This window comes from Hibiscus syriacus, unplaced genomic scaffold (genome assembly GCF_006381635.1).
Source record: "Hibiscus syriacus cultivar Baekdansim isolate YM2019G1 unplaced genomic scaffold, ASM638163v2 tig00110637_pilon, whole genome shotgun sequence".
Lineage (NCBI taxonomy): Eukaryota > Viridiplantae > Streptophyta > Magnoliopsida > Malvales > Malvaceae > Hibiscus > Hibiscus syriacus.
The window spans coordinates 371,772-387,550 of record NW_024062808.1 but is presented as its reverse complement, the minus strand read 5'-3'; the positions used below and the strand labels follow the sequence as shown (position 1 = coordinate 387,550).

Here is a 15,779-nt window from a genome sequence, read left to right as displayed (position 1 = left end):
TAATGAATTCATCACACCGATATAACGAGTTTAAAGAAATATAATAAAATATTATACCCCACGGTTGGGTTCATTAAAATATATATTTCGATAGAACTCGTTATGTCGGTGTGACGAGTTTCCTAAACACTATAGAAAATACCATAGCTCTTTAAATAAAATGCCTTGTGCTGTATTGGGTTAAATAAAAAGATCGTAGACCGTAGTAAGCCAATTTTGATGTAACAATATGACCCACAATTAGCAAAAGAGATGACAAATATTTGAGTAATTTTGGCCCAATATCGTAGGTTGACTAATTATTTAGCTCAACATGACATTAGATATTTTATTTTGGAAACTATGACATTTGTTATAATAACTTGAAACTCGTCACGTAGGCAAGACGAGTTTCAATAAAATATTTTTTTATTGAAACTTATCACATCGAAGTGATAAAATCTAATAAAAATATATTTTATTAGAACTCAACACTTCGACGTGGTGAATTTAAATAAAAAAAATATTATTTAGATAAATTTATCCGAGCGTAACGGATTTATCTTGTATTGTAATACTTGCCGATCTCAAATTAATTTTGAAAAAGGCGTAATGGGCTAATTCTTTTATACGTGGACCAATTTTTCCCAGCAGAATAAAAGAAGGATTCCCCCCTTGATCGTACCCTTCACGGCCCAATACCAATCAGGTTTCGCTGTCCTTTCTTCATCGAACATCCGAGTCTGTTAACTCATTGCGTGTTGAAATTCATTGAATCGATCTGCAAAACCTTTCGCGGATAATTGAATTGATAACTCGAGAAGATAAGATTTTAAGTAAGTCTTTCCTGAATTTACTTCTGAAAGATTAAAAATTGTGTTCATCGTTGATTACTTGGTAATGGATTTTGGTTTCCTTTTCTTAACCATTCTTCTATGAGTTTGCTTCTCTATTATTCATATTTGAGGTGTTTTTTTTTTATTTATAATCACTTGTTATTTCCCCCTTTTATTAGTTTTAGAGGTTGAATCTAATGAGGGATGCTGAAAGATGCAGAAATGGAGAAGGGGCACCTTTGGTGGTAAGTAATTTTGTTTGAAGATGCTTTATTCGAACCTGTATGCTGTTTAGGAGTCCAGATTTTATCGAGTTTTAAGGGGTTCTTTAACCAAGATGTTTAGCCCGATCTGGGTTCTAGTTTGAACTTATAATATGCTAGGGTTCTGCTTTCTCTGTTTTGTATTTTGTTTCCTTTAGTATTGCTTAATTTTATGTTGCACCGGCTCCACTTTTATTATTTTCTTCAAATACCTGTGTTTATATTTGTATATTAGTTTGGGGATATATTCCTCCAAAACCCTTTCAATACATGGAGGTCTTGGTTTGGTTTTTAAGGGCACAAGGCGCACCGAGACGCAAAAAGTCCCTGTAGCCTAGTTGCACTGTTTGTAATATATAATATATATCAAGTGTAAACTATATTTTGTATTCAAAATAACATGATAAATAATATTATAGTTCTTGAAAGATCTAAATATTCAATACCATTACAGTATCAACTAACAATTAACAACACACAAACTAACATAAAAAACATAGATGTAATAGAAGAAATAAAATCTTAAGGATTATGTTTAAACTTTATTTATAACTCGACTCAATTTTTTTTAAATAAAGTTTGAGTTATAAAATAAGACTCGTCAACTTGACTAAGTCAAAAAAAAATTACTGGACTCGATCGAATGCTCACCCCTACATGGAAGAACTTAGAAAATTTTGAACATACTTGTGTCGGACAAAGCTGTATCCGACGCTCATGTCCAACTCCAAGTAAAATAAATTCCATTTGTAATTGGAACTGATATCACCGAATTTAGTTTTATAGAAGGTTTCTCTTCGGCCTTTTATCTTTGATATAAGATCTTCGTTTGTGATAACATTTTGTTTTCTTAACTTGGAGTTATAGCTCTCTCTATATTTATCTCTCTGCGCTGGGTAAAATTGTTGTTATAGTTCTTTGGTTAATTTCATTAAGACTGCATCTACCCTGTGTTGTAACCTTCAAGTAACAGCAACCCTGTTGTCAGGCAGAGAATGATGGTCAGGGAGTCGACGGGCTTATTCCTCAGTTATTTACCTCACTACCAGCTCTAAATGGTGCTGTTTCTTGTCTTGCACAAACAACTACTTTATTTACTGGTTGTTTTTCTGATTATGCTGGTAAGTTGCTAATGTTCATCTTGTATTTCTTCTCACCCTTTTCCATTTGCAATTTTTATGTTGTACAGAAGTATCATTTTTTGTTCTTATTATTCCTTCTTCTTTTCCGAGATTTAATCATTTTCCTTTGATATGTCGTTTTCATGTGAAACTTGCTAATAAATCAAACTAACGATCTTCATTTCTTTTTGGCTTTTATTTCTGCTCATTGGTTTTACCCGTGAACTGTGGATGATTTCATTGAAATTCTTTTGGCAATGTTGCAGTGGATTCTTCTTCTGGAGATTTGAGTGATTCGGTTGTACATGCACAAGAATTAGAAACATTTTATTCTGAACCGAATGAGGATGATTCTGTGATTAGTAATACTCCAAATTCAAGTGAAAGCAGCACAGCTGTGTCTGAATCCTCTACTCTTACAATTACTGCCTCTGCTAACCATGATGGAATAGCAAGGGCCTCTGCAGGAGATCCATCCGAAATTACCGGTGCAATTGTACAATCAAGTTATCATGGGCAAAATGGGATTTCCATTTTCAAAGGGTATGAAGTCATGTATGCTTAATTTTGAAGGTCTTATATGGGGAAATTTGTGAAAATGGATTGTGATTTGAAAATGCCTTCCATTATTCAATCGTTATTGTTACACATGATGCTAAAAGGTCAAAGCATTCACAGTTTTTAAGTTAAGTTCCACTTATGCTCTCAATGGAGCTACTTTTCAATTTTAAATCATGGAGATTTTTGGTTAATTATCTTCCCCTTTCCTTTGATCTCTGTTTGTAGTTCTTCTTAGTAAGTGTAGAAATGGTTTTAGTTATGGGTATTATATGGAGTACTGAATTATTCCAATCTTTTCACAAACAAAAAACCTTAGGCTTATTGATAGAGCACAGAGGACTGTTCGTGGATCCACAGATGATATAGGATGGTTGAAGCGTGATCCCGAGATGCCTCCGGTTGAAGATGGAACCGAGAAGTTCACAGAGATTTTAGACAATATTAGGTAAACCGAGCTTTGCATTTTTGCGTCTATATTATTACTTAGCATGTTTATGCACTTCTTGATTAGTTGGCTCTCATTTTGTTAGGCACGGTCTGCACAAACTGCCAAATTCAATGGTTTATTTATTGGTTCCAGGTATGTAATCAGTTTTCTCTCCTGAAAACAACGGTATTTGTACTCTGTTTTTAGGAAAGGCTTATATTACAAATTAAGTACCTGAAGTATTCAATTTTTTCATCCAAGTACCTAAAGTATTCTTTAATTAATGTCACGTGTCAACTTCTTTAGCGCTTAGATAGGTACCTATTTTGACAAAAAATACTTTAGTTACCTATTTTGACCGAAAAGATAACTTTAGGTGCTTATTTTGACCAAAAAATACTTCGGGACTTAAATGAAAAAGATGGTATATTTTAGGTACTTATTTGTGAAATAAGCCTTTAGAAAATTACATTTTTAGTAAAAATTTACTTTAGACACGTTAAGGCATCAGAGATTTTTTCTTAAAAATTTTAGGAGGAAAAGAAACCTTTCTGAAAACAACATTTCCTAACCAACCCTTAATTGAGTTTGACTACCTCACCAAGTATATGATGAGTACATTCTGAATTATCTATTTTCTATCAGCTAAGATACTTATTGTATATCTCTCGCAGCTGAAACAAAAAAAAAGTTCATGAATTGCCTTTACTTTGTATATATAGTGATTAAGATTCTACATGGAATTTCGACCGACTAAAATCAGTTACGGAAACTGAATTAGAACTAAGAATTTACCAAACTGAACCAAGGCTGAAATTGACTTGAATTCAAATTTGATGCCGTTGGTTGGCATGATAGTAAAGGTAGATGCGATGAATCGGTGATGGATCTTCGAACTGTATCGTGATAATTTCTCCCTTTGTAGATTTCGATGCAGTATTTCGATATCAGTTAATTTTCGGTTCTGGTAACTTTTTTGGCAGGTCTTTTCAGCAACCATGGCCCTCTATATTTTGTCAGTACAAAAACAAGCTTCTCAAAGCTGGGTCTAACTTGTCATATTGCCAAAATTCATAGTGAGGTATGTTTAATTTATCTTCAATTCCACAGTTATGTACTTTTTAATCCATACTGAAAGCTGACAATTACTAATCAGGCTTCAGTTGAGAAAAATGCCAAAGAAATTAAAGATTACGTTGAGGAAATTTATTGGGGTTCCAACAAACGTGTTTTGCTTCTCGGACACAGCAAAGGCGGAGTAGATGCAGCGGCTGCTTTATCTATCTATTGGTCTGACTTGAAAGATAAGGTTGCCGGGTTGGCAGTAGCACAGAGTCCATATGGCGGAAGCCCTATAGCTTCAGATATCTTGCGAGAAGGACAACTCGGTGATTATGTGAATGTACGGAAACTTATGGAGATTTTGATTTGTAAAGTGATTAAGGTATGAATTCGATCTTTGATGCATTTTCTTTCATCTCAAGCATCTACAGATAATCGGCAGTATGCAACTATGTTTGCTGCGACTTCCAAGTTTCCATGGGAGGAACTCGGCTGCTGCTTTGGTATTTTAGTGATGTTGACCTTTTTTTCCACGGAAGAAGGGTTTGTGTTGTAGATGATTCTACTTTATGGTGAAGTGTAGTTATCTTTTAGTAACTTCTATGTTGTTTCAAAACTTTATTTTTCGAGAAGGGTAAAGTACACACTTAATCCTCCAACTATAGGATTATGCTTTATTGAATCCTCCAGCTAGTAAAAGCTAAAAAATGGTCATCTGAGTATGGAGCGTTGTTTTGTTGGGTCTCTTGGCTATTAAAAGTTACAAAATGATCACTCTACTATTCATATGTTCCAAACTCGTCTAAATTTTCGTTACAAAATTGATGATGTGTCAAAACTGCTTTATTTCTATGTTTTAACAAAATTTAAATATACACACTGCTGCCTTATCTTAGGAAACTGCTAAGCTAGGTATTTGATTCTAGGAGTAATTCTAATCCCTTAAAGTTAGGGATTCTAACTAGTATAATATATTTACAAAGATCCTACATAATCTTCCTATATTAGGAAACTAATCTCTGACACTCCCCCTCAAGCTTGGGCATGGATGTCTTCCATCCTCAGCTTTTTTGTCAACTTCTGAAAATACTTACCAGGTAGGCCCTTGGTAAGTATATATGCTACTTGATCTCCAGTGGTCACATAAGGAGTATAGATCAGGCCACTATCAAGTTTTTCCTTTATGAAATGTCTATCCACTTCAACATGATTTGTTATGTCATGTTAAACTGGATTATGAGAATATTAATTGTTGACTTGTTATCACAACTTAGCTTCATTGTTCCATCTCATTTGACCTTCAAATCCTCTAAAATGATCTTCAGCCATAGTGACTTGTAAATTCTAAAGCCATAGCTCGAAACTCAGTTTCTGCACTTGATCTAGCCACAACGTTCCGCTTTTTGCTCTTCCAAGTAACTAAATTTCCTCCAAAGAAAATACAGTTACCAGAGGTTGATCTTTTATCAACTATGGATCCAACATAGTTTGCATTAGTGTAAGCTTCCAAAGTCGAATTTCCCCCTCTTTTAAACATAATTTCTTTGCCTGGTGTCCCTTTCAAATACTGTAAAATTTGAGTCACAACCCTTAGATGTGATTCCTTAGGATTGTGCTTGAATTGACTCACAACTCCAACAACATATGCTATGTCTGGTCTAGTATGTGACAAATAAATAAGCCTTCCCACAAGTCTCTGAAATGAACTCCTATCAACTGTTGAATCATCATCTTTTGAATCTTCAAGCTTATGGTTGACCTATATTGGTGTTTCTGCTGGCTTACACCCTAGTTTTTTAGTCTCCTTTAACTAGTCTAGAGTATACTTTTGTTGAGATATAAAAATTCCCTTATGTGAGTCTGCCACTTCAATTCTAAGAAAATATTTTAATCTTCCAAGTTCTTTAACTTCAAACTCCTTTATCAGACACTTCTTCAAATTGCCAATTTCTTCAAGATCATTTCCTACGACAATTATGTCATCTACATACACCAAGAGTGCAGTTACTCCCCCTGAAGAAGAGTGTTTCACAAATAAAGTATGGTCACCTTGACTATGTTTATATCCTTGTCTCAACATCACTTTAACAAACCTTCCAAACCAAGCTCTAGGAGACCGCTTTAGTCCATATATTGCCTTTTTCAACGTGCAAATTGCCTATCCAGTACTTGGTCTAAATCCATGTGGTGTATCCATGTACACTTCCTCTTCAAGATCTCCATGCAAGAAGGCATTCTTGATGTCAAATTGCTGCAAATTCCACCTTTGAGTAGCTTCTAAGGACAGTAGAACCCTTACTATATACAACTTTGCAACAGGGGCAAAAGTTTCATGGTAATCTATTCCATAGGTTTGAGAATATCCCTTTGCCACCAACCCTTCTTTGTACCTTTCTAAAGAGCCATCTGACTTGTACTTAACTGTAAGCACCCATCTACATCCCACTGTTTTCTTCCCTTTGGGTAGCTTCACTAAGTCCCAGGTTTTATTCTTTTCCAGTGCTTCCATTTCATCTTTCATAGCCTGTTTCCAGTTCTCATTCTTTAATGCCTCGAAAACAGTCTTAGGAATGGTACTGTGTTTAGGCTGGTAAGGAAAGCTCTGTGACTAAAGGATAGGTTTTTGTAAGTTATGTACAAGTAAGAAGGGTGTTTAGTGGTACAGGTTCTTTTTACTTTTCTAATAGTAACGGGAAATTCAAAATCAGAATTAGACATATCATTCTCAGTATTTTGATCAGGAAGAGTTTCAGAGTGTACCTCAGATTGTACAGGAGCAGGAGAAAGGTATTATTGAATTTGCATAAGTGCCTTCTTCCTTGAATAAACCATTAGAGGACGAGTAGTGTCCTGGATGGTTGGCTGAGGTGTATTGGGTTTTGGTTGTGGAGAAGTTGGAGTAGTAGAAGGCTGAGCAGACTATGTTTGTTGTATTTGGTCAGAATGTATAGGTGCAGGGAAATCAATGAGGGGTTGAAGTAGGAAAAGATCAGCATCCTATTCTTAAATGATATCTCCCCCTGAAGATAATGAACGGTAAAATAACTCTATTTTTCAACAAAAGTGACATCAACAGAGATGTAGTATTTTCTTGATAATGAACGGTAAAATAACTCTATTTTTCAACAAAAGTGACATCAGCAGAGATGTAGTATTTTCTTGTAGGTGGGTGAAAGCGTTTGTAACCTTTTTTAGTAGAAGAGTAGCCAATAAACATGCATTTTAGTGCCATTGTATCAAGTTTACCCTTCCCTGAGAGTGTATATGGTAACACATCCAAATATTCTAGGTTTTAGGTTAAGAGATGGGATAAAATTTGGATAGAATTTTGTGAGGACTTGAAGAGGACTTTGGGATTCAAGGACTTTAGTGGGTAGTCTGTTTATCATGTAGGTGGCAGTTAACATAACCTCTCCCCAGTAATGTTTAGGGGCTTTATTTTGAAATAGGAGAGCTCTTGTAGTGGCAAGGATATGAACATTCTTCCTCTCAGGTACACCATTCTGTTGTGGGGTGTTAACACAAGATGATTCATGGATGATACCCTTCTGTAGAAAGTAAGAAGATAGGACTTGGTTAAAGTAGTCATTGGCATTGTCAGATCTGAATCTCTTTATTTCAGTCCCAAATTGGGTTTTAATTATGGTGTAGAAGGTTTTAAAAGTATGGGTAACATCTGAATTTTGTTTTAGAAGAAAGATCCAAGTAACCCGAGTACAATCATCTATGAATGACACAAACCATCTAGCCCCAGTTATGTTAGGAATAGTGGAAGGCCCCCAAACATCACTATGGATAAGAGTAAATGAATTGATAGTCCTTTTATTGCTTACTGGGAAAGAGAAACGTTTGTGTTTTGCAAGTTCACACACTTCACCATGAAATTCTTCAGTACTTGAGGAATTAAACAAAGAGGGAAACATAGTCTTTAAAACTTTAAAAGGTGGGTGACTAAGGCGAAAATGATTTAGCCAGATTTGGTCTTTATTGGTTGTAGATTCTGATAAGAGAGACAGAGGTTGGGTATCCAAGACTCTAACTGGTCCACTGGGTTCTTCAAGGTAGTATAGACCGTTTACTTCCCTAGCACACCCAATCATCCTCTTCGTTTCTTGCTCCTGAAAAATACAGTTTAGGATAAAACAAAACATTGCAGTTAGTATCTTTGATAAGTTTCTGGATGAATATAAGATTGGTAAACAGTTTTGGTACATGAAGGACATTTCTATGTTTTCAATCATTTGGTTTGTAGAAGAAATACAAAATTTAAATATACACATTTCTACCTTATCTTAGGAAACTGCTAAGCTAGGTAAGTATTTAATTCTAGGAGTAATTCTAATCCCTTAAAGTCAGGGATCTTAACTAGTAGAATATATTTACAAAGATCCTACATAATCTTCCTAAATTAGGAAGCTAATCTCTGACATGATCATATGAGCTATTCATTAACATGTTGGTTAGGATATGATAGTCGTTTCAGATTTTATCATATCCTAGTTATCAAGTTAACATTCATCTCATACTGTTGTGAATTTTTTAACGGAAAAAGCCGAGTTTAGAACATATAAATAGTTAGGTGACTATTTTGTAACTTTTAATAGTTGGAGGACTCAATAAAGCAATCACCCTATAGTGGGGTGTACCTTACCCTTTCGAGAATTGCTCATGTTTGACGTCCGTATCTTCTAAGGGTATTAGAATATGATCCTCCAACTCAAGGATAAAGAAAGAAGAATTTAATGTATCTGTGTCGGACACGTACTCATATCCGATGCTCAAACCCGTGTCCTAGTAACATTGTAATTTGTGTCTTCACGTTTTATTTTTCTAATCATCTGTGCATGAATAATTCTGACCTTAAAGGGGGACATGCAAGCTTTGGAGGACTTAACATACGCTAGGAGGAAGGAATTTTTGAAGAAACACCGTTTACCGAAGGAGCTTCCTGTTGTTTCATTCCATACCGAGGCCGGCATTACTCCTGCCGTTCTGGCCACGTTATCTCACATCGCTCATGCAGAGCTACCATTGATGTCCACCCTATCTGATGGCCAGCCCGCAAGGTTGCCTGTGGTCATGCCCCTCGGTGCTGTGATGGCTGCATGCGCCCAGTTGCTGCAGGTCAGATATGGTGAAAAGAGCGACGGCCTCGTGGCGCGTTGTGATGCAGAAGCCCCAGGATCCTTTGTGGTCCGGCCAAATCGTAAATTAGATCATGCCTGGATGGTCTATTCATCGTTGAACAACGACTCTTCGGAACCAGATGCAGCGCAAGTGTGCGAGGCTCTGTTAACGTTGCTCGTGGAAGTTGGGCAGAGAAAAAGACGTGAACTCTCGAGGAAATACGAATGAGGTAAATGCGGCTCGTGTCGACTCAACCAAGTAGCTGAGGTTCTTTAAGCATCAGTAGCTCCATTTAAGCCTGGTAATTTTTTTATTTGTACATACCTGAATCGTTAGATTTGTAAAATGGAAAAGGTATTACCATGATCAAAGGGTATGCGACATTGTTGTATATAACTGATCTTTTAAGTTATCTCGACTCGAATTTAAGTGTTGGATATCGGCATATATCTTATACGGATAATTTTAGGTAAAATTACTGTGTAGATTATTGTGTTATAATGCTAATTGCATTTTGGCTATTTCAAGTTTTTCTCCTCTATCGTTGGTGCTCGAAAGTGTTGGTTTAATCCGTTTATGTATGTAGTTGCTTCACTTGTTCATACTTTTGCTTATCAGGTTATTATTAGGCAATCATTGTTATATTTTACTTATGATGGTCTTGACAGTATTTATTCGGTCTGTAATTGACAAGACGTTGTTGATACAACTTTCGATAAATGAATATATTCTAGTACTACTTTTAAAAAGACATTTACTTACAAACAGAAGGGATCTTCATCATAGACCAGTAAGATTCGAAGTCGCATTAAAAGTTCAAGAAAATATTAAGTTAGATCATCGATAAAAAAAAATATTTAAACTATATGGATATTTGAAGTTTTCAGGGGTATGAACGCACCCCTTCAACATCCTTCTCGGTCCATCCCGATTTTGACCATTTTTTTAACATACTAGCAAGATAAATTATAATAATGGGTATGTTCCAATTTTACTTGGATAACCAGAGACTTGAAAGTTCAACAGACAGCCAAATTGCATACGATTCTAAAGCATTTTGAAGCAACCTGTTAGGGTTAGGGATGGGTATAGGACCCGACCCCGACCCGATCAGGTTGGATTTTTTTAAAAAAAAATCAGTTTCGGATCGAGTCATATCATATTTTTTTAAATGTGATTTTTGGGTCGGGTCGGGTTCGGGTTTAGGGTAAAAAAAAAAACCAGACCCGACCCGAAATAAATATATAATTTTACATTATATATTTAGGAATAATTATAATAATATCCATCTATATATTATTTTTTTCAATTAAGTCGCTATTTTTATTGAATAAAAATATTTTTTTATTATTTCGGGTCGGGTCGGGTGAAATCTTATTTTGGTCGGGTCGGGTCAGGTCTCGGGTGGATAACTCCTTATTCTCGGGTCGAGTCGGGAGGACCAAAAATCCGACCATCTCCATCCCTAGTTAGGGTTATCATTATGTTCATCTTGGATTACATTTGTTTCTTAACAATTTGGTTATTGACACAGAGTTGATACTGTAGAGCTAATTGTTTGATTACTACGATAAACGTGGAGAGTTTAAACAGGCAAAACGAAAGGCAATCTAGTCAAATACAGGAACTAAAAGGGTTATGAGAAAATAGAACCCGGAAAGCTCTTCAAACGAGAAATTGGCAGACGAGGATTCGTTTATCCCCTGCCCTCGGACGAACCAAGTCCACTTCTTATAGTCGCACCCACATCCATCATATCTTCCACCTGTTGAAGAAATGAAATCACAGAAACAAAATTTAATTACATTTAGTGAAAGGCTGAGGGTGAAGATTTTAAAGGCGAGAAAATGAGTACATTTAGTGAAAGGAGGCGACGCCGAAGGCTTTGACGGGCATCAAACGGTGGTCGCCGGTATAAACTTTTCGATACGAAGATACTGCCCATCCGAGCTAGGTTACGCTCGCTACGGCCCGGTACCAGTGGGTGGCGACGCGGGTTTTTTGGGTGTCGCCGCCGCTCTCCTCCGCCTCCATTAGTTGACTTCCTCTAGATCAGCTTTTGAGCTGCTTTTCTCTCTGGTTGCTTAATCGGGAATTTGTTAATTCGAGATTGATTCGGTCAAAATTCGATAAATACGTGATCCGAGCTTGAGTTAAGTTCTTAATAAATCGAAACGAAATACCTATACTCGACTTGAAGAATTCGTGAGTAACTCAAAAATATAATATATTAAAATTATACTTTTAAAAATTAAATTATTAATAATATTAAAATTTTTGTTTTATTAAAATATAATATATGATTTTTCACGTATTTAATGTTTAGGTTCGAGTTTGAGCTTTTAGTTCCATTCGAGTTAAGTTTAAGTTTTTTTTAGCTTTAATTCATTTTTTCTAGTTCAAGTCGAACTTAAAACTTTTAAATTCATGAATTTTTAAATCGAGTCGAACTCAGCAATACTCGAACTCGAATTGACTCGTTTACTGCCCTTGATAGGAGATTTAAAGAAATAAAATAGAAACCATCTTTATACAAAAATGTTATTGTTTTTATTTTCTTAAGTATTGTTATTACGGCTAGGTAAATATTGTGAAAATAAAATAAATTTATGTATGAACAATTAGTTTGTCTAGTGTGATCAAGTATTAGATTTCTCAAATAAGATTAAGAGTTCGAATCTTAACGTTTGTAAATAAAGATAAACGTTTGATCGAATCAAGTCAAAAAAATTCAAATTATTCGAGCCGACTAATATTTCAATAAGTTAAACAAATATTAACAATATTTCAGTGAGTTAAACATCCACTAGTGGGTGAAGTGGGTAGATTTTAACAATAATTCTTTATTTAACTTAAGATTTTGTTAAATCCTAAGTTGGTTTAGTTACATTATTGACATGCCACTTTTATATTCATTACAATTTGATCCTCACATGTTTTGAATATGCCATGAAGGCTCTAAAAGTTTCAGTTTAATTTCATTTCTGCTGCAACTTACAAACGTAACGTCCCCTGTCCTTCATGGACTCTCGAATCGGTCCGACCGAATTAACCATACAATGTGAACTGAAAAATACGAAAACCACATGTAAATATAAAGATATGAATATTAAACAGCTCATACAGATTCAACATTCAACTTGAATAACATTTGGTGTACAAGCATTTTACTTTAAGAAAGAAGCCCAATCACACGCCCTAGGAACTAAAAAGAAGCCGCCGTTTGTGGAGAATGGTGATGACAAGGGAATTTGATTAAAAGTAAACTCTCCATCCCACAACTTATAATGCATTCTAACATGTGCAAATCAATACAGTCGATATTGTCGGCCACTATCGTTGCCACTGTGTTTTCCCCTGCTGTTAGAACTGCCACCACTCCTATTACTGCCACTTCGACTCTGTCTCTGATGAACAGGCGGGCTTTGAGGTTGTTGCGCTCCTGGTTGTTGCCTGCATCCACATAGATGATCAAAGTTCAGTCCTTGGGTGCATATTATTGATATGGCCTATGGCGGGGAGACAATTAGTAAATTAGTACTGGAATGATTTTTTTAAGATAATTACTAAAAATTATATAAAAAGAATTAGTGAGTTGTTCGCGAACTTATCGAGTCGAATTGGATTTTGCTCCACTTAACTCGTTAAGATATCGAGTCGAGTCAACTCGAGTTACGTTTTTATCGAGCTTTGATCAAGTCGAGTTCGAGGTGCTCAGGAGCTGCTCAACTCATTAAGCACTCCTAGCAGGGATGGACCTAGGCGGGGCGAGTAAGGGGTCGTCCCCTAAAAAATTTAAAATTATCAAATATTTTAGATTTTTTTTCTATGTATTTTCTATTAAAAATATGTTTTCGCCCCTTAAAATTTTACAGGTTCAAGGCTCCTTTATATAATCTTCCACCTCCTCAATAGACTGTGGAGATTAATTTGATCCTACGCTCTATATTTTAGATCCATAACTTTTTATACAAATCTAGTATAATCTAGACCTGAAGAATTCTCCATAAACCTATAGAATCTTCCCCAGGACTCCCAAGTTTGATCATGGAATAGAAATCTCCACTTGCAAACCAACACGGAAAACTAACAAGTAGGAGTGCATCATTTCGCTCAAGTTAATATGACATACAAGGAGATAGAACATGTTCTTGAAGAGCATCCATGGTCTTCTGTATAGACTTAGATATTTGCTCCTAGACGTATATATTTATACCTTAATCTCTATTCTTTTTCCTCACTTCTGGGTCTGGCTTGTATCTGTGCTTGTGTACTTGCTGTGGTGCAAAATATACATCATTAACAAAGGGTTTTGCAAAGTGCTGCTTCATACAATGAAAGCCTAGCCCAGACTGTACTGAATGAGCCTGTTTCTTGTATTAATTGGATCAAACCAGGGAATTGTTCCAACCCTAGAACCCTTTCCCCATGGCCCAGTTGTATTAGTTGGATCATATCCTCGTACTCACGTCTAAACATGTATAAGCATGCATTGGATATTGTATTAGTTGTAATAGTTGCAACTTACAATATATTGACCGCGAAGAAAGACACCCATCTCACTTGAAGAATGGATATCGGTCCAAAAATCAATATTTGGGACAACCGAATCTAGACAATGTTATGGGTCCTAGCTACCATCACCAGGTTCCTGGTAGGAGAAACTCTCTAACCAGTGTTTTGGAGCATCGGGATGAATACGAGAAAGACGAGCAACGAAACTCTTTTCACCGGTTGCGACTATGCTGGCAATGGAGTAGTTTCGAGTGCACAAACCGTTCTCCGTGAGCCATTTATGGAATCTGTACCTAGGCTTAATCCGCTTCTCCAAGTTGAAACATAGAAATGCCGGGAATATATCAAGGTAGTCCAAAGGAACACCCATTTCGTAGCGAAGGAAGTTCAGCTTCCGCGCTATAGTTTCGGGACTCTGGTTTAGAACTTTCGGTGTTGTTTGTACCATCTTGCAAAGTTTCGAGAACGTGATCCCCATACCGAGAAGACTGTCGAATCTTTCTTGCAACTCCGCACTAGTGCCATGAACATGAGCTAAAACCTTCATGGTCAAAGAATTCTCCCCAAACCCAATCCTATGCAAAAAAATCAACTTCTCCGTTGTGTGGATAGGGGTTCTTGAAAACTGAATTCTCTCGAAACTATCTCGGAAATCCATATCAAAGTCTTCGTCAAGATCGCTAACGGCGCAATTAGCAAGCAACAGATGATTTCCGTCCTTAATCTTATTAAACAACCACTCGTGTAGATTCAAAGCTTTCATCACATTGGGTAAATTAGCCATTTTATTCCTCCCCAATACATAAGGGTATTCTTTAGCAATGAAATTCCTTTCATCAGCATTCAATCCAAAATGTTTCAATATTCCCATAACCGAAATCACCGGTGTTTCCAAATCAAAATCCAAAATCTCGGGGCTTCGAAGAATCAACAAACCGACATCTTCCTTCCTAACCAAAAACCGACAAAAATACTCGATTTTCCGAACCATAACCTCCTCCGAATGCCGAAGAAAGAGGCTCTTATTTCTACCCATCAGCTCCCCGATTTTCCCCTTCTCACAACCCAAATCATAAAACATCCTCATTTTCCTACAAATTTCATACCAAGAATCCACATTAGCTTCAACATGATTCCCCAAATCAAAATCTACAAAAACCCTTTTCAAATCATTCAACAAAGCAGCAACTTCACATTCCAATTCACCAACCCCACGCAATACGCAAGGAAAAGCCAAGCAAATACCAATCACAGAAATATTATTGCTAAACCCAAATTCCTTAATCCTACAAAGCCTAGCTTTCAATTCCTTAGAACTCACCCTAAAAATCAAAGCATCCTCTTTATAAAGCTTACCCAATCTGTTCCAAGGGAGCCCAAATCCAGAAAGCGCACAAGCAGCATCGAGAACCGTTTCATCTTCAGAGAAGAAGAATTTATTCGAAGGCAAAAGCCCACTAACTTCATCATAATCAATTCCTATGCTTTCAAAGAAAAACTCGTACTCGTTAATGGGATGGTACCTGAGCAACCTGAGGACGTTCTTGTTGAAACTCACGGCGGAGAAATCGATGCCGGAGACTAGAGAAGATAGGGAATAGAGGGAGTTTTTGGCAATGTGCTCGGCGTAGACGAAAGGGATGTAACGGGTGCAGTGGAGGTAATCCGTGAGAGCTTGTTGAGCATCTTTAATGGCTCGGGATCGATACTTGGAAGGGATTTTGGTGAAGTATGGGAGTTTGGGTAGTGATGAAAAATGGCGAAGAAGATGGTGAGACTGAATAAATTTGAGGAAATGATTCATCTGACGGCAGAAATGGGTTTAGTTAGGGTTTTTGTGAGAGGGGGAAAAGGGGATTTTGTGCGTTGTTTCTTCATACATTGGAGT

The 15,779-nt window shown here is 36.4% G+C and overlaps 2 protein-coding genes across 3 annotated transcripts; one reads left to right on the top strand and one right to left on the bottom strand.

Annotated features, from left to right (window-relative positions):
• Positions 1-638: 638 nt before the first annotated feature.
• Positions 639-9,794, top strand: LOC120136665. 2 transcript variants are annotated; one of them, XM_039152624.1, is made up of 9 exons: positions 639-815; positions 995-1,060; positions 2,067-2,199; positions 2,466-2,742; positions 3,077-3,205; positions 3,291-3,340; positions 4,171-4,268; positions 4,344-4,631; positions 9,116-9,794. In XM_039152624.1, the coding sequence occupies exons 2-9, from the start codon at positions 1,013-1,015 to the stop codon at positions 9,602-9,604; spliced, it is 1,512 nt and encodes a 503-aa protein (XP_039008555.1). In that variant the 5' UTR covers positions 639-815; positions 995-1,012; the 3' UTR covers positions 9,605-9,794. The 2 variants fall into 2 exon arrangements, with proteins under 2 accessions (XP_039008555.1, XP_039008556.1); XM_039152625.1 differs by having other exon boundaries at positions 2,071-2,199; positions 9,116-9,793.
• Positions 9,795-13,856: 4,062 nt separating this feature from the next.
• Positions 13,857-15,779, bottom strand: LOC120136769 (transcription termination factor MTEF18, mitochondrial-like). The gene has a single exon (XM_039152734.1). The coding sequence runs from the start codon at positions 15,693-15,695 to the stop codon at positions 14,007-14,009; it is 1,689 nt and encodes a 562-aa protein (XP_039008665.1). The 5' UTR covers positions 15,696-15,779; the 3' UTR covers positions 13,857-14,006.

Bases quoted from the DNA above. Each gene is read 5' to 3' on its own strand.
- LOC120136665 (XM_039152624.1), top strand. From the start codon at position 1,013: ATGAGGGATGCTGAAAGATGCAGAAATGGAGAAGGGGCACCTTTGGTG. The intron at 1,061-2,066 runs GTAAGTAATTTT...CCCTGTTGTCAG, and splicing joins GAGAAGGGGCACCTTTGGTG to GCAGAGAATGATGGTCAGGG. The intron at 3,341-4,170 runs GTATGTAATCAG...CTTTTTTGGCAG, and splicing joins GGTTTATTTATTGGTTCCAG to GTCTTTTCAGCAACCATGGC.
- LOC120136769 (XM_039152734.1), bottom strand. From the start codon at position 15,695: ATGAATCATTTCCTCAAATTTATTCAGTCTCACCATCTTCTTCGCCAT.